Here is an 18,005-nt window from a genome sequence, read left to right as displayed (position 1 = left end):
TTCTCTCGGTTTCCATGAACTCCATTTTATGTGTATCTGAAGGAAGAGGGGCTGTATCCCAGCGAGTGAGTGAGAGATGGCTCAGCTACTTAGAAGTACAGGTTCACGCAGACTGGCAGTTTAGTGTCTAGTAGGATGGGCATCTGTGACTGCAGCACGTTGGACTTGTACGGGTGTTAACATCACACAAAAGCATTCAGATAAGATCTGAGAGTGGAGTGGGTGTGGCCCTGTGTTTAATTCATTCATGGGCGGGCCCAAAAGGCAGCTCCCGAGGAGCGCTCTGCCATTGGCCACTGAGTGCTTTAGCATCAAGCGAGTGCGCAGGCGCCAAGAAGCGCCCGAGCAGACGCATGCGTTCTGAGTTCTGGCTCCTTAAGCATGGGTTCCCTGCTCCCTCCCGTGTGGCTGCTGTGGCTCCTGTCCTGCCCCAGGCTTCAGCTAGGTCAGTGTGTGGCTCTGCCTATCTCCCCCTTGTCCCTGAACACCTGAAAGTGACTGCGTTCTGGGTGCTGCCCTCCCCCCCCACCCCCGGCCTTGGAGGGGTTTTGCAAGGTCTCGGGCTACTTGCTGGGGCTGGCTGTCATGAAACTGCACTTTTTTCTTTTCTTTTTCTTTTTGGAAACAGGGTCTCCTCTGGTATTCAGCCCTGCCTGGGGCGTTGGGAGTAAGGCAGTCTGGTTTTCCTGTTCTCTCTCCCACTTCCCTGTCTAGAGCTGGTGCACTCGTGTGACACGTTGCTTTCATTTGTAGAAAGCTTTGAAAGCTCAAGATAACGCTCAAGTCACAGTAATCTGATACTCAAAATGTTGTTTGTTTAAATGCACCTCTTATCTCTAGTTACTTTTGGAATCAGTTTTTCTTAGAATAGTTTATGTGTATGAGTGTTTTGTAACCTCGTATGTAGGTGCACCACGAGCGGCTCTGGTGCGTGCAGAGGTCAGGTTGGATCCCTACAACAGAAGAGACGTGGTTATAACCCACTGCTTGGGTGCTGGAGACTGAAAATGGAGCGTCTTCGAGAGCAACAGGAGCTCTTATATGCTAGCACCCTATTTTATTTATCTTTGAGGCAGAGTCTCAACTATGTCGCCTTGTCTGGCCTGGAACATAGACCAGACTGACCTCAAATTCATAGAGATCCCCCTGGGTAGGTCAGCTAAGCTACAGCGCAGAGGCCCCTTGTTTAGGAGTTTGTTTATTTGGGGGTTGGGTGTGGTTTGGTTTGGGTTTTTTGTTTGTTTGTTTTTGGTATAAAGGTCTTGGCTGTGTAGCCCTAACTAGTCTTGAGCTTGTGATCTCCTGCTACAGCTTCTTTAGAATTGGGATTATAAGGCATAAAATATGGTCTTAGATTGTAGTTCGTTGTGTGATAGGATCTCACTATGTAGATCAGGCTGGCCTCAAAAATTACAAAGATCCATCAGTTTCTTTCTCCTGATGCTGGACTTAGAGGTGTATACCACCAAGCATGCATGACCTGAAAGCAATTTCATTTTTTATGTATGTGTTTGTGTGCCATGAGTGTACATATACTGGCAGAAGACTTAACCTGGTCCCTAAAAATAAATTAATTATGGCTTTTTAGAGACAGAGTTTCTTTGTGTATCCTTGGCTGTCCTGGAACTCACTCTGTAGACCAGACAGGGCTCAAACTCAGAGAGATGCCTGCCTCTACCTTCCAAGTGCTGGGATTAAAGGGCCATCACTGCCCAGCCCTAAAAATATTTTTTAAAACGTTAGTTTGTTTTTTTGTTTTGTTTTGTTTTTGAGACAGGGTTTCTCTGTATAGCCCTGGCTGTCCTGGAACTCACACTGTAGACCAGGCTGGCCTCGAACTCAGAAATCCGCCTGCCTCTGCCTCCCGAGTGCTGGGATTAAAGGCGTGTGCCACCAACGAATTACAAACTAGAGTTTACATTGCAGCTTGATATTTCATTCCCCTGAAATTTGAGATCTCCCTGCTTGCTCGGGTTTTTCCCTTCTTGGGATAATTCTTGAGATGGGTAGAATTGGATCAGAATGAGAAGGGGGTTAAATATAAGACCCTGAAAAGCTGGGGATGGTCGCTTACACCTTTAATCTCTTGAGAGACGAAGGTAGGTAGATCCCTGACTGCCAAGCATGGCTAGTCCATCTATATAGTGATTTTTCAGGCCAGACCAGGGTTGGAGGAAGGAGGGAGAGGAGTGACCTTGTCATCAAAAACTAAAATAAGGGGAAAAAAGCCACTAATTTTAAAATGAGAAACTGGGGTCGAGCACCGAGTAGCATGCATGAGACCCTGGTTTCAGTTCCCTGTGACACACCAAGTTTTTGAGTCTGGGGCACAGTGCCACATGGCCTGCAATCTTAGCATTGGTGAGGCAAAGGTGAGAGGGTCCCTGGAGTGAAAGAGCTATAGAATTGATTTTTTAAAAATCAGAAAGATTGCCATGCAGAAAAACCCTATCTCACACACAAAAAAAATAAATAAAAATAAAAAAGTAATATGCACATAAATTATGGGTGTGATTCAGTTGTACAGTGCTTGCTTAATTCGAAACCTGATTTCCATCCCCAGCATCACATGAACTGGGCCAAGTGGTGCACACCTTCCTGTTCCCCTGTCATCAGGAAGTTTAGGCAGGGAAGTCAGCATCACCCTCGGATACCTAGTTCTAGGCCAACCTGGACTGCATGAGCCCTCATCTCAAAAATAAAACAGTAAAGTGTTCAACAGTACAAAGGGAGCCAGAAAGAAGCAGCATGAAGTGTGAGTGGTGTAGTGGCTTATGTATTAATCCCAGCACTTGGGAGGCAGAGGCAAGCTGATTTCTGGGAGTTCAAGGCCAGCCTTAGCTATATAGTAAGAACTTGTCGCCAGGCGTGGTGGCGCATGCCTTTAATCCCAGCACTTGGGAGGCAGAGGCAGGCGGATTTCTGAGTTCGAGGCCAGCCTGGTCTACAGAGTGAGTTCCAGGACAGCAGAGCTACACAGAAAAACTATGTCTCAAAATAATAATAATTATTATTATTATTTATTTTTATTATTATTATTGTAAAAAATTTTAAAGCAAATAATGAGGTAAATGCAATCCTATCTCTGTACATATACTTCTATGCATTACTAGTGCTTGTCCTGTTCTGCAGCACATGCCCAGGATCCTGCCATGGTACATCTGCCAGGTGGTCGGTTTCTGATGGGGACAGATGCTCCAGATGGCAGAGACGGTGAAGGGCCTGCCCGGGAAGTGACAGTAAAACCCTTTGCCATCGACATATTTCCAGTCACCAATAAAGACTTCAGGTATTTCCAGTTTTTCGGTGCAGGGTTAAGGGTTCTTTCTAATCTTTTCTAATTCTAACCTTTATTCCTAATAGATAGCTGTGAGAGATTGACTCGAAGTGTAGCTTACAAATCACGAAAGATAAAAATCTCGATTTTTATTTTTAAAATTTTAGATATTTGTTTTCTTATTTTATGGCACATGAATGCTTTGCCTGCATTTAATGTGTGCACCCACGTGCATACCTGGCGCCCTCAGAGGTCAGAAGAGGGCATCTGATCCTCATGGAACGGGAGTTACAGGAGGTTGTGAGCTGCCATGTGGTTGTTGGGAATCAAATTTGAGTCCTCTTTGTTTGGCTGTCCTGGACCTCACTCTGTAGACCAGACTGTCTTTGAGCTCAGAGATCCTCCCGCCTCTGCCTCCTCTGTGCTGGGGTTAAAGGTGTGAGCCGCCACCTTCTCAGACCCACGTCTTCTTTAAGAGCAACAAATGTTCGTAACTGTTGAGCCATCCCTCCAGTCTGATTGCAGTTTTTAGAAGTATGTAATGCATGAACCCGGAGGACACTGACTGCATTTGTTAGTGGGTTTGCCCCATGCTTTTGTAGTTTTAAAAGGAGCAGAATGAGGGTGTGTTGCAGTGTGAAGAACTTAGCTAGCAGGGCCTTTGGTTCATTGCCTAGCATTGGAAAAAAAAAAAATCTTTAAATTTAAAATCCTTAAGTTGGGCTCTGATCTCCATGTAAGCACCATGGCACATATGTTCACACACACACATCCATGTGTGCATGCACTCGTACACACACACACACACACACACTAAAATGTTAAAAAAAAAAAAACGAATAAAAATAAAAAGGAGCAAAACATGTTGATACTGATACAAAAAAAGAGAGAGAGAAGAGAGAGAAAGGGGAAGGAAAAGAAAAGAAAAGAAAAGAAAAGAAAAAGAAACTGAGTCCACTGCCCAGTGCTAATGGAGAAAAGCTGGACGTGGACTCTGTGCTGAACAGTTCAATGTATGTGACATCTTTGGACCAGGGATTGGTGATGCGGGTCTTATAACCCAGCACCAGGGAGACTGAGGCAGAGCTACAGGCTGAAGATGAGATTTCCTAGGTGAGTTTCAGGCCAGCCTGACCCACAGAGAGGGCCTGTTTTCCAAAAATAAATGAATGAACAGAAACCAAAATGACGCTTGCAGCAACGTGTTTCCTCAGCCTGGTCTACACAGCACACGTTCCATGCCAGAAAAGACTACACAGCAGTGGTTCTCAACCTGTGGGTTGGGACCCCTTTACCGAGTCAAACCACCCTTTCATGGAGGACACCAGAACCTCAGATACTTACACTGTGACTTGGAACAGTTGCAAAATTACAGTTAGGAGGTAGCAGCAAAGATAATTGTATGGTTGGGAGTTGCAGCACGAGGAAGGTTAAGAACCACTGCTGTACAGTGGGTCCCCATCTGTACAAAACAAAACAAGGAAGACCTCACAGAACTATAGCCACATAGAGATTTTTTTACTAACCATTCTAGTTTTATAGAAAAAAAAAATCAGGTCAGGTGTATTAGAAACAAAGAATAATATTGGTGTTGCACAAAGGAACACATAAATCAAGAGCAACTTGGCAAGATAATTCTTTTTTGTAAAATTTATTTATCTTTTATATGTAAGTACACTGTAGCTGTCTTCAGACACTCCAGAAGAGGGCGTCGGATCTCATTACAGATGGTTGTGAGCCACCATGTGGTTGCTGGGAATTGAACTCAGGACCTCCACTGAGCCATCTCTCTGGCCCAATTCTGTTTGTAAAAAGGGTGCATCAGGCCCCAAACCGGGCAGTCAAGCACACTTGGCCAAGATGGTTCCCCTCCTTTCTCCCTGCTGTTCGTTGGTGGTAACTGCATCTCATGCACTTCGTAGGAGGTGGACCTTACACGCTGACAAGACTGGCTACCCAGCTGGAAGGCGAAGACTGAGGAATTGAGAACTTGCAGGCATAAAACTCTTTTGATAGGAAAAAAAAAACCAAAACAATAACAAAAACCTAGCTACCTTTTATAAATTATTTTTAAAAAATTCCTACCTTTCATAGAACAAAGAGAAGAAAACTGTTTCACATGTGTATCAAGGTAATTTCTTTTTTAAGAGATTTATTTATTTATTTATTTAATGTATGAGTGATTTATCTGCACGTACACAGGTATGCCAGAAGAGGGTATTAGATGCCCTTACAGATGGTTGTGAGGTGCCATGTGGTTGCTGGGAATCGAACTCAGAACCTCTGGGAGAACAGTCAGTGCTCTTAACCGCTGAGCCATCTCTCCAGCCCGAGGTTAATTTCTCGAAGCTTGTGAACACTTGAGTTTTCACACACGAGGCTCCCTGGAGCAGAGGACAGACATCAGGAGTAGGCTGTGAGCCAAGTGAACTCTCTCTTTCCAGGGAGTTTGTCAGGGAGAGAAAGTACCAGACCGAAGCCGAGGCTTTCGGGTGGAGCTTCGTCTTTGAGGATTTTGTCTCCCCCGAGGTCAGAAAGCAAGAAAATCAGATGCCGGTGAGAGAGCCTGGTCTCAGTTGGGGGTGGAGGTGTGGGGGCTGGATAGACTTCGGAGGGAGAGGGGTCACCTGGGGGCCATCTTGGAGGACCTGACTTGGGAAGCAGCAGAGAAGACAGCTGCTCATTTAGCTGGAGCAGCCGGGGCGGTAAAAGCCGGGCCTGGCGATGCCTGCCTGTATGCCAAGGCAGAGTAGCAAGGTCAAGGCTAGAATGAACAGTTTAGGGAGACCCTGTCTCAAAATGGATTTTTGTTTGTTTGTTTGTTTGTTTGTTTGTTTTTTTCGAGACAGGGTTTTTCTGTGTAGCCCTGGCTGTCCTGGAACTCACTCTGTAGACCAGGCTGGCCTCGAACTCAGAAATCCGCCTGCCTCTGCCTCCCGAGTGCTGGGATTAAAGGCATGCGCCACCATGCCAGGCTGGATTTTTTTTTTTTTTTTTTAAGGGACAGAGCTGTGGGCCAGTGGCAGAGGGCTTGCCTAATAGCATGGAGAGAGCCCTTTGTTTAGTCCAGGTGAGGGACAGAGGAAAAAGATCTCTCCCTCTACTTTGGATTTGATTTGAGGGTCTAGGGGAGGGGGCTGTTCTGGATTCTTGTTTTGTTTTTTTTGTTTGTTTGGCTTTTCTTACTTAGTTTTGTATTTTTGAGACAGGGGCTCACTATGTAGACCCTGGATCTATGTGAGCCTGGCGCTCACTCTACAGATCAGGTTGGCTTTGAACTCACAGAGATCCATTTGCCTCTGCCTGCCAAGGGCTGGATTAAAGGTGTATGCCACCACTTGCCCAGCTTCAGACTAGCTTTCTGAGGCTGTGTAGCCCAATCTGGCCTGGAATCCACTATACGGTCAAAGATGATCTTAAACACCGGATCCTCCTGCCTCTGCCGCTAAGTCCCGAGATAACCAGTATACATTACTGGACTGGCTTTATGCCATGTTGGAGATGGAACCCAACCCAGCGCTTCTTGCAAGCACTCTGGAAACTGACCTAAAAGCCCAAACTTTTAAAAGATTCCATCTAGAGCCAGGTGTGAGGGTTGTATACATCCAACTCCAGCACTGGGGAGGCAGAGGCAGGAGGATCTCTTGAGTTTGTGGCCAGCCTGGTCTACAGAGTGAGTTCCAGGACAGCCAGGGCTGTACAGAGAAACCCTGTCTCAAAAAAAAAAACAAACAAACAAAAACAAAACAATCAGAGCCCCACAGTCTGTCCTCCACTTTCAGCGTCGGTCGGGTCAAGAGAAGAGGGGTCCTCTGCTGGGTCAGATCGGCTTGCCCTGACAATGTTTTCTGTCTCTGCAGGCGGTTCACTGGTGGCAGCCGGTACCCAAGGCATTTTGGAGGCAGGTGAGCCTTGCTTCCTCTGCTTCATATCCTTAACACTGCTGAGTTTCATTCTGGACACTTGACTTCCCTAAACCCCTAACTTGCCCAGGAATACTGAGGTGTGTTGGTAGGTTCTCTTTTTAAGACAGGGTCTGTATAGCTGTGGCGTGGCTGGGCTGGAACGGGCTCTGTAGACCAGGTGGGGGTCCTCAAACTCAGAGATCTATCTGTCTGCCTCTGCCTCTGGTTACCGGAGTCAAAGGCGTGCATCCCCTCTGCCCAGCCAGGAATGACGAGTTAGGACATTTCAGGAGTAACCCCGTTCCTGTTCCTTCTGCTTTAATTCTTTTCCATATCGCCCACTGCTCTCTTTACTAAGAATCCATCTTTTTGTCTTTCCCTCCTCCCTCCTGTCTCACGGCATCCCACTCTGTAGCCCACGTTCCTCCTTCCTCAACCTTCCGAGTGCTGGAAATCCAGGTGTGTGCAACCTCTGTTCCCCTTGTTTCTTCCGTTTCTCCCCCACCGAGCTCTGGTTCCTGACCTCCCTCCTCTACCTAGTATAAAAGCCGAACTGCGTCACCCCGAGCCAAGCCAGTCTTTTCAGATCCTTTCCCTAGATCCCAGAAGCCTGTCTCACTTCACCCTGCCTATCAGCCTGCAGGTCCCGGCTCTGGCATCCGAGAGAAACTGGAGCTTCCCGTGGTACACGTGAGCTGGAACGACGCTGGCGCTTATTGCGCGTGGCGGGGGAAACGCTTGCCCACAGAAGAGGAGTGGGAGTTTGCAGCCCGAGGGGGCTTGAAGGGTACGTGGATCATCTTCCCGCCTTGTCCTGCACTGGCTTGAAAGGATGGGGCTGGTCTGAATCCTGCCCCGAAGGGATTTTCGAGTTCTCTGCCTAAGGATTTTGTTTTATTTTTTGAGACAGGGTTTTGTTTCTCTGTGTAGCCCTGGCTGTCCTGGAACTCACTCTGTAGACCAGGCTGGCTTCTAACTCAAGGAGCTCCACCTGCCTTTGCCTCCTGAGCGCTGGGATAAAGTAACCACTGCCCAGCTATAGTAGTGATTTTTAACGTGTGTGACAGTGTAGGATAAGAGGACAAAGAAAACCCACCAATCCCTGAGCTCACTCTAGCTCAGGCTCTGAAAGCTCACCACCCATGCTCACCCTGGAAAAAAAAATCTCCACTTTGAAAAGCCCCTCCCCACCACCAAGAAACCCCAGCAGAGGCCGCCACACTCCCAGGTTCTCCCTCTCCGTCTCTCCCGTGAGGTTTGTTATGCAGTGCGACTTTGTGGTATTCCTTGCCTCTTGACTGCCTGGATACCTCTCGGAACATAGCTGTAACTCTAACTCGGGGAGTTTGACTGCATTTCCCCAATGCTGCTAGGCGGGTCCTGCTCTACTGCTCCAGGGATAACAAAACACAGTCTGAGATGTGGGAGAAGCCAAAGCTGGGGTTCTCAGACTCCCAGGTACCTTGTCCTCCTCTCTGGGGTGCCGCACAGAGGAGTTAGGAATGATGGATCAGGGGTCCACGGGCCCACATGGAGGCTGAGACTGGAGGCTCCCAAATCCTTGGCCATCTAGGCGTTGCAGAGTTGAGAGAAGTTGGGAATGAAGTAGGAACCACAGGCACTGAGGACAGTGTCTAGTTCTGGGCTGGGGGGAGGGGGAGCCCTCACTTAGCTCAGTGGTGATTGTCCTTAGCTTGGTGGCGGTTGTCTGGAGTACAGATGGACTTTCTTTTTTTTTTTTTTTTTTTTTTTTTTTTTTTTTTTTTTTTTAAGATTTATTTATTATATGTAAGTTCTTCAGACACTCCAGAAGAGGGCGTCAGATCTTGTTACGGATGGTTATGAGCCACCATGTGGTTGCTGGGATTTGAACTCTGGACCTTTGGAAGAGCAGTCGGGTGCTCTTACCCACTGAGCCATTTCACCAGCCCCACAGATGGACTTTCGGTGGGAGATTTAGCTGTGGCTTTGTAGGCTAAGGCCTTTTCCATGTTCCCCATGGCGATGGTAGATGAAAGAAATAGTCTATGGTTCTAAACTCTGTTTTTTCGAGACAGGGTTTCTCTGTATAGCCCTGGCTGTCCTGGAACTCACTTCGTAGACCAGGCTGGCCTCAAACTCAGAAATCCGCCTGCCTCTGCCTCCCAAGTGCTGGGATTAAAAGGATGCGCCACCACACCCAGCTGGTTCTAAACTCTTAATGACTGTTCATCGTGGAAAATGGATGCATACTAACTTCTCAGGGTAGACTGGAGATTAAATACTTTTTGCAGGGAGGAATGTCTGGGGAGGGAAGCTTATTGGCTAAACCCTCGGGGCCTCTAGGTACCTCATTAGCATGGAGAACTCTGTTTGGGGCTACATGACAGAAGTGGGGAACATGGCACCTGTTCCAGGCTAGGAATCTGGCAGGGAGCAGGAGTCACCCAAGTCTCCAGTGTGTGCCCACCGAGTCTCCAGGTCTCAGACCCACTCTGCCTTACCAGGCTTTCTGGCATGGTTTTAGCATCCCACACTGTAACACTTTTGCTAGGGAAAAACTTGTCCCTGCCAGAGCAAAACTGTTTCACTTTCCCAGGGGAAACTCCCCCCCCACCCCACCCCCCCCAGAGCAGAGCTGTAACACTTGCATTGGGGGAAACCTTCCCTTCCAGCAGCTGGAACAGAGTGTGAACACTTCCATAGAAGCCTCTCCCTTCAGAGGTGTAAAACTTACATATGGACCAGTTGCTGGGCTATAGTTCCAGGATAGATCCATCACCTACAACATACTGTGAAAGCTAAAAACTGGAAGAAAAAAAAAAGAAAAAAAAACCAGACATTAGGGGGCTAGGGAGAGATAGCTTAGCAGTTAAAAGCACTGGTTGCTCTTCCAGAGGAACTAGCTTTGAGTCCCAGCACCTACATGGTGGCTCACGACCCTCTGTAACTCCAGTTCAGGAAATGAGCGCCCTCTCCTGGCCTCCATGAGCACTGCATGGATGTGGTACATGCCAACAAAACACTCATACACATAAAACACTTTTAAATTTTTTAATTGAAAAAAAGAGATTAAAATTTTTATTCCTTTAAATTTGTTTCCTTTTTATTTGTGCATGTGTCACGTGTATATAGGTGCCCTTACAGGCCAGATGAAACTGATTCTCCTGAAACTGGAGTTACAGATGGTTGTGAACTGCCGTATGTGTGTACTGGAACTGAACTCACATTCTATGAAAAATTAGCAAGCATGCTTAACTGCTCAGCCATCTTGAAGCCCTAAAAAATATTCTTAGGGGCTGGTGAGATGGATCAGTGGGTAAGAACACCCGATTGCTCTTCCGAAGGTCCTGAGTTCAAATACCAGCAACCACATGGTGGCTCACAACCATCTGTAACAAGATCTGATGCCCTCTTCTGGAGCATCTTAAGATAGCTACAGTGTACTTACATATAATAAATAAATAAATAAATAAATAAATAAATAAATAAATAAAACATTAAAAAAAAATATTCTTAGAAAGGCAGACAGTGGCACTGGGCTTATATCCTAGTACTCAGGAAGCAAAAGCAGGCAGATCTCTGTGAGTTCGAGACCAGTCTGCTCTGCGCAGCGAGTTCTAGGACAGCCAGGACTACATAGTGAGACCCTGTCTCAAAAAACTAAAAACCAGGGCTGGTGAGATGGCTCAGTGGGTAAGAGCACCCGACTGCTCTTCCGAAGGTCTGGAGTTCAAATCCCAGCAACCACATGGTGGCTCATAACCATCCGTAACAAGATCTGACTCCCTCTTCTGGTGTGTCTGAAGACAGCTACATTGTAGTCACATACATGAAATAAATCAATAAGTCTTTAAAAAACAAAAACAGGAAAGAAAAAAAAGAGGAAAGTTCTTCCTCTATAGCCCAGGCTAGCCTGGATTCACTGTGTAGCCACAGAAATCCTCCTGCCTCCCAAGTGCTATAATACCAGGTGTGTGGTGCAGGCCTTCCATCCTAGCACTTAAAAGGCAGAAGCAAGTCACTCTCTCTGAGGTCCTCCTGCTCTATGAAGTGAGTTCCAGTGTTACAAAGTGAGACTCCTTCCCGAACAGACACGACTACTACCACTAACTGGTGTGAGGAACCACACCTAGCTAGATTACATTTAAATATACATAATTAAAACAAAATAGGTTAGGGCCAAAGAAGAGTTAACCAAAGACTTCACCCCCTTTCTACAGAGATTAAAGAGTTGCTGTTTGGGCAGTGGTGGCGCAGACCTTTAATCCGAGCACTTGGGAGGCAGAGGCAGGCAGATCTCTCGAGTTTGAGGCCAGTTCCAGTACAGCAAAGGCTACACAAGAGAAGCCCTGTTTTTATTTAGGCCTGTGCTCTCGTGCCTGGGATTACAGCACTCGGGAGGCTGAGGCAGGAGCATCACCACAGTGGAAAGGAGAGCGAGTCACTGGCAGATCCATCACCGGTTTTATTCATAAGTCTGTCATCCTGCAGCCCTGACGGTGTAAACTGTCCTTAAAACGGAAACCCGTTTCCCCACCCAAGCACTTGTACACGCTTGTGGAACACAAGGTTCCATCATTAATCAGAACCTGTTGATGTTTGCCCTTTTAAGTCCAGCTAACAGGTTCCTCATGCCTTTCTCCTCCGTCTGTGTGTACATCCCCCACACTCAGGGGTCACAGTGCCAGGTGTCCAGCAGTGGAATGAAATCTGCCTTCCAAAGTGGAGGAGGGGACGGGGGCTGGGCTGTGATGCAATGATGTCAGCTCTTCTTCACCACCTCCTACCTTCCTTTCTGTTTCCTCCATTCCCGACCCCCTGCCCCCTTCTCACCCAGTTCTTTCCTTTTTTTTTTTTTTTTTTGTCTCTTTGCCATCCTGTAGGTCAGGTTTATCCATGGGGGAACCGGTTCCAGCCAAACCGCACCAACTTGTGGCAGGTAAGACCTAAGGAATTGTTTTCCGTCCCCCCCCCCCCCCCCAGGACACTGTCCTCTGTGGAACTCTGCCAAGGCCAAGGGCATAGAGGACAGTGCTGAGTGTGGCCTGGTGAGACAAGTTTGTCCTCCCGGGCGGAATCACAAATCCAAGGCCTTCTTGAGCAGCTAACTCAGGATTTAAATATGAATGTGCAGTAGCATGACCCTGTTTCAAAATAAAGGCGCACGCCTTTAATCCCAGCACTCAGGAGGCAGAGGCCAGCAGATCTCTGAATTCAAGGCCAGCCTGGTCTACAAAGCAAGTTCCAGGACACAAGTGTTGGGAATGAAACTCTGGTCTCCTTGGGTCTTCTGCAAGCAATGTGCATGCTATTTTTTTTTAAAAAAGATTTATTTATTTTTATGGGCATTGGCGTTTTGCCTACAGGTCTGTCTTGTGTAGTGGTGCCAGATTCCCGGGAACTAGAATTACAGACAGTTGTGCACTGTCATGTGGGTGCTGGGAATTGAACCCAAGTCCTCTGGGAGAGCAGCCAGTGCTCTTAACTGCAGAGCCATTGCTCCAGCCGCTCCACAGTATTTTTTGAGACAGGACCTCGCAATGGAAGATGGAGCGCTCTATTTCGCAGATTAGTTAGCCAACCACCCCCAGGATCTGTCTCTCTGCCCCCACAGCACTGGGGTTACAGATGATTGCCACGACACCCAGATTTTATATGGTTCTCAAGATGTGAACTTGAGTCCTTATGTTTACACAGTGAGCCGTCTCGCCAGCCCCTGGGCCTGGTTTTGATGAGAAGGAACCAATCACATGAGCAAACACAGGTGACTTTAAGTCAAGTCAGGAAGGGCAGTGGGAGAGCATGGGCTTCAGTGGCTCCAGCCCTGCCAGCGATGGAGGAGCTGGATGGGCGGAGACAGCACTCTTTCCGAAGCACCATGGAGGGGAACCTGAGGTCACTGTCCTCCCCCCATGAAGCAGCAGAGTAGAGTGACCCTGGTTTTCCTCTGGACAGACAGGAGCCCATGCCTTGGGACAGGCTGCTAAATCTTTGACTTTCATTGTCCTTATCAGGGAGAGTTCCCCAAAGGTGACAAAGCTGAAGATGGTTTTCATGGACTGTCACCAGTGAACGCTTTCCCCCCACAGAACAACTACGGTAAGACCTTTCACACACAGTGCCTGACAAGGTGGCAGAGGAAAACTCCTCCCCCCCCGCCACCCCCGTCTTCCCCAGGGCATTTGGTAGGGAGGAGAGAGTCCCCTGCGTCCCCATCTGATGGCCCATTGCGACTCTGTAGGACTATATGACCTCATGGGCAATGTGTGGGAATGGACAGCGTCCACATACCAATCTGCTGGCCAGGACATGCGTGTCCTCCGGGGGGCATCGTGGATTGACACCGCAGATGGCTCCGCTAATCACCGGGCTCGGGTCACCACCAGGTAAGGGTCCAGGGACCACAAGCCTCTGCAGCCATGGCCCAGAGTTGGAGCTGCTTCTGCACCCCATCCCGTGTTTTCACGCCAGCCCCTTCCTCACGAAGCTCTTTCTGTATCCAGTCCCCACTCCTCCCATCCTTCCTGCAGATCCAGCCTCCACACAAAGTTGTAAGAGGAGCAGGCCAGCACTGCTGAGCGTGGGAGGTAAACATGGGTCCCCGTGACAGCCTGGGGTCCCTTTCCTGAGACTCAGCAGCACCAAGGGGACAGAGGGAGGTCTGGCAACCTCCTGCTGTAGGCTCCCTTCCCACACCTAGCAGGGGCAGAGGATGGAGACGGAGTTGCCCATCAGTCCATCACACCCAGGAGTTCTGAGTTAAATGACTCATCGAGCTGCCGGATGCAGAAAAAGTTACTGCTTAAGAGTAATTTTGTCAGCCGGGAGGTGCTGGGGGCTGCTCGTCTCATATGGCGGTCAGTGGTAGCTCCCCCATGTTGACTTCTGGTCCCTGGGGCTTCTGCTTCACTCCCCATAGATTTAGTTTGGCGGGCTATGGCTGAGATGCCTCAGGCTTTGCAGTTACAGATTGTAGGTTTGGAAGATGGTGAGCCCCTGCTTATCAGACCAGACTGTCTGCCATGTTAGTCAGGGTTCTCTAGCATAACAGAACTTAAAGAATGCATTCCTCTCTATGTATAGAAAGGGGATTTATCGGAATGACTTACACGGGCTGTGGTCCAGGTAAGCCAACAATGGCTGCTTATGAATGGACAGTGCAAGAAGCCAGTAATAGTTTAGTCCATGAGACTGGATGTCTCAGCTGGTCTTCAGTAGATGCTAGAATCCCAAAGAAGTAGGCTGTAATGGCACTGAAGGAATGGACTTATTAGCAAGGTGTATTAGTCAGAGTCACAGAACTTAGGGAATGGCTCTTATATTGAGGAAATTTATTATGATGACTTACAGTCCATAGTCTAAACTCCCCAACAATGGGCAGCTGTGAATGGAGAGTCCAAGAATCTAGTAGCTGCTCAGTCCCACGAGGCTAGTTGTTTCAGCTGGTCTTCTGTAGAAGTAGGTTCCAGCAGATGTGCTGGCAAGTAAATGCAAGTAGGCAAATAGCGAATCTTCCTTCTCCAATGTCCTCAGGAAGGAATGACCAGCAGAAGGTGTGGCCCAGATTAAAGGTGTGTACCACCACATCTGGATCCGGGACTTGTTTTGTCCCAGGCTAATCTTGAACTCAGAGATCTCCTTGCCCTTAGTCTCCTGGGAATAAAGATATGTACTACCTTGCCTGGGCCTAAGCTTTTGATGGCCACTATGCCTCAAGATCTCCATGCCAAGATCCAGGTCAGAAACCTGTGTCTTCCAGCCTCAAGATCTGGATCACGGGTGAGCCCTCCAATTCTGGATGGTAGTTCATTCCAGATATTGTCTAGTTGACAACCAGGAACAGCCATTACAGTGAAAACAAGCAGGCAAAGAGCAAAAGTTACCTTCTTCCAGCAGAAGGTGTGGCCCAGAATAAAGGCCCACCTTAAAAGATCTGGGTTGGGCTGGAGAGATGGCTCAGCGGGTAAGAGCACTGACTGCTCTTCCAGAGGTCCTGAGTTCAATTCCCAGCAAGCACATGGTGGCTGGCTCAAAACGATCTGTAATGGGAGCCGATGCCCTCTTTCGGTGTGTCTGAAGACAGCTACAATATACTCATATAAATAAAAATAAAATAAATCTTTAAAAAAGGGCTGGAGAGATGGCTCAGCAGTTAAGAGTGCCGACTGCTCTTCCAAAGGTCCTGAGTTCAAATCCCAGCAACCACATGGTGGCTCACAACCATCCATAACGAAATCTGATGCCCTCTTCTGGAGTGTCTGAAGACAGCTACAGTGTACTTACATATAATAAATAAATAAATATTTTATAAAAAAAAAATCTTTAAAAAAAAATCTGGATTAAAGGTGTGTCTTCCCACCTCAAAGATTCAGATTAGAAGTGGGTCTTCAACCGGGCAGTGGTGGCGCATGCCTTTAATCCCAGCACTTGGGAGGCAGAGACAGGCAGATTTCTGAGTTCGAGGCCAGCCTGGTCTACAGAGTGAGTTCTAGAGATATACAGAGAAACCCTGTCTCAAAAAAAACAAAAAACAAAAAACTTTAAGTTGAGCAAAAACCCTCACAGGTGTGCCCCTCCATTTCTGAGTTTTAGTTAACTCCAGATGCAGCTGAGGTGACAACCAAGAATAGCCATCACGTGCTGTGCAACTCATTTCTCACCTGCCAGTGTGCTGAGCTGTTCTGCTAAACTTAGAGTAGGAGCTACTCATCAGTGGCCACTAAGATCACCCTCTATTGCAATCCTTTGTGGCCACCCACTGCCCCACTCTGTCCCCTTCCCCCTAGTGGCACACTTGCTGGACTTGCCCTCAGACCAATCACATTGGTTATGATTCAGTTGCTATGAAAAGACACCATGACCAAGGCAACCCTTATGGAAGAAAGCATTTAATGGGGGGAGGGCGGGACTTGCTTACAGCTTTAGAGGGCCAGACCACGGTCATCATAGTAGGAAGCAGAACATCGTGGGGCTACAGGGGTACTTGAGAGCTTCACATCCTGACCCACAGGCAGCAGGCAGCGAGAGACCCTGCATGAGCCTGTCATGGGTTTTTGAAACCTCAAAGCTAATCCCGCGTGACAATTCCTCCAACAAGGCCACACCTCCCAATCCTTCTAAAACAGTTCACTCCCTGATGACTAAGCATTCAAACATACGAGGGCCATTCTCCTTCAGACCTCTACAGCTCCTCTTTTCTCGACAGATTCCCCCACCCCCAACAGTATGCCCCTTCTCTCCCTTCTCTATCCAGGATGGGAAACACTCCGGATTCAGCCTCAGACAACCTGGGCTTCCGCTGTGCCGCCAGTGCAGGCCGACCAAAGGAGGACCTGTGAGCAGCCAGACTGAGATGGAGAAAGCAAGCACCCTCTCCGTACTGTCTCTCCCTGACCATATTCCAGGGGCAGCTGGCTACCAAGCTCATCTGTCTGAGGGGTGGCCTTTTGAGCCCCTCCCCTCTGACAGACACCTCCTAAGGGCAGAAGAACGCTCAAACCGCAAGAAGGGACTGATCTAGCCTGGAAGATGAGGATCTAGATGACCAAAGCTGGGAGCTGGGCTGTCTCTTACATGCAGTATTAAGGACAAAAAGGAACCAAACCCTTCAGGATCCAAAAGACAGCATTTTAAAATCTCTCCCTTTCCCCTTTCTCCCTGCCTGGTTCAGCTTTCACTTCTCCTGGGAAATTCTGCAGAAGGAAAAACGCTTCCTTTGTGAGGTGGCGCCAAAGCCTTGCTGCTAGAACCTAGTCTCCCTGTCCTCTGAAACGAGATACTCAGTATGTGGCAAGGCTGGTCTCGAACTCTCGATCCTCCTACCTCGGCTTCCTGGGTGCTACTGGGATCACACACCGTGCCCAGTATTTAAAAGCCCCAGTAGAGCAAAATGATTTATGAGGTGAAGCTGTGCATTGCGGGAGAAGCGAAGTCAGTGTTCCTCTAGGAAGACAAATGCCAGAACCTTCTCTGAGAGTTAATCATGTAGGGCCTTCTGTGTATCCTGTAAACATGTCCCTGAACAAGAACTGGATCTTATGAGGTCAATAAATTCTTATGTATATCAGGAAGTGCAATATAATTGTTTGAGATAGGGTTTCATGTAGCCCAGGCTAGCCTCAAGCGCCTTGTATAGCCAAGAATAATGACCTTGAACTCCTGACCATCCTGCTTCCACTTCCTCAACTATCCATAACCCTGGGTATACAGAGAGAGTGAGAAGGGACTGGAGAGACGGCTCAGCGGTTATGAGTGACTGTTCTGGCAGAAGAGGGGTCCAATTCCTACCACCCACAAAGTAGTCTCAGCTACCTATACAACTCCAGTTTCAGGGACGCCCTCTTGTGACCTCTACAGTTACTGCATGCATGTGGGTTACATAATATACATGCAGCTAAAACATACATAAAATGAATAAATCTAAAAAACAAAAACAAAAAAACAAGAAAGAACTAGAGACATCGACAAAGGTGCACAGTAGAGAAGCCAGGAGGCTTATAGCTCCCAGAATACGCATGCTCTCTGCCCTTCCATTTCTACCTGTCATGGTCTCAGCTGCGTTGGATTTATTTATTTATTTATTTATTATCTATTTTTCCTACACCAGAGGTTGAATTTGGAGGCCTTACACTCACCACAGAGTTACATTCCCAGCCCTATTTTATTTTATTTATTTATTTATTTTGGTTTTTCGAGACAGGGTTTCTCTGTATAGCCCTGGCTGTCCTGGAACTCACTTTGTAGACCAGGTGGCCTCGAACTCAGAAATCCATCTGCCTCTGCCTCCCAAGTGCTGGGATTAAAGGCGTGTGCCACCACGCCCGGCCCCCAGCCCTATTTTT

At 47.8% G+C, this 18,005-nt stretch overlaps 1 protein-coding gene across 1 annotated transcript; it reads left to right on the top strand.

Moving 5' to 3' along the window:
- The first annotated feature begins 339 nt into the window (after positions 1-339).
- Positions 340-17,230, top strand: Sumf2 (sulfatase modifying factor 2). Its single transcript, XM_021187032.2, has 9 exons — positions 340-445; positions 3,133-3,289; positions 5,722-5,833; positions 7,138-7,182; positions 7,819-7,969; positions 12,048-12,103; positions 13,179-13,263; positions 13,406-13,550; positions 16,418-17,230. The coding sequence occupies exons 1-9, from the start codon at positions 382-384 to the stop codon at positions 16,500-16,502; spliced, it is 900 nt and encodes a 299-aa protein (XP_021042691.1). The 5' UTR covers positions 340-381; the 3' UTR covers positions 16,503-17,230.
- The last annotated feature ends 775 nt before the right edge of the window (positions 17,231-18,005 follow it).

This window comes from Mus pahari, chromosome 23 (genome assembly GCF_900095145.1).
Source record: "Mus pahari chromosome 23, PAHARI_EIJ_v1.1, whole genome shotgun sequence".
In the NCBI taxonomy this organism is placed as follows: Eukaryota; Metazoa; Chordata; class Mammalia; order Rodentia; family Muridae; genus Mus; species Mus pahari.
Note: the sequence above shows the minus strand (reverse complement) of the source record. Positions and strands in the feature narration are given on the sequence as shown.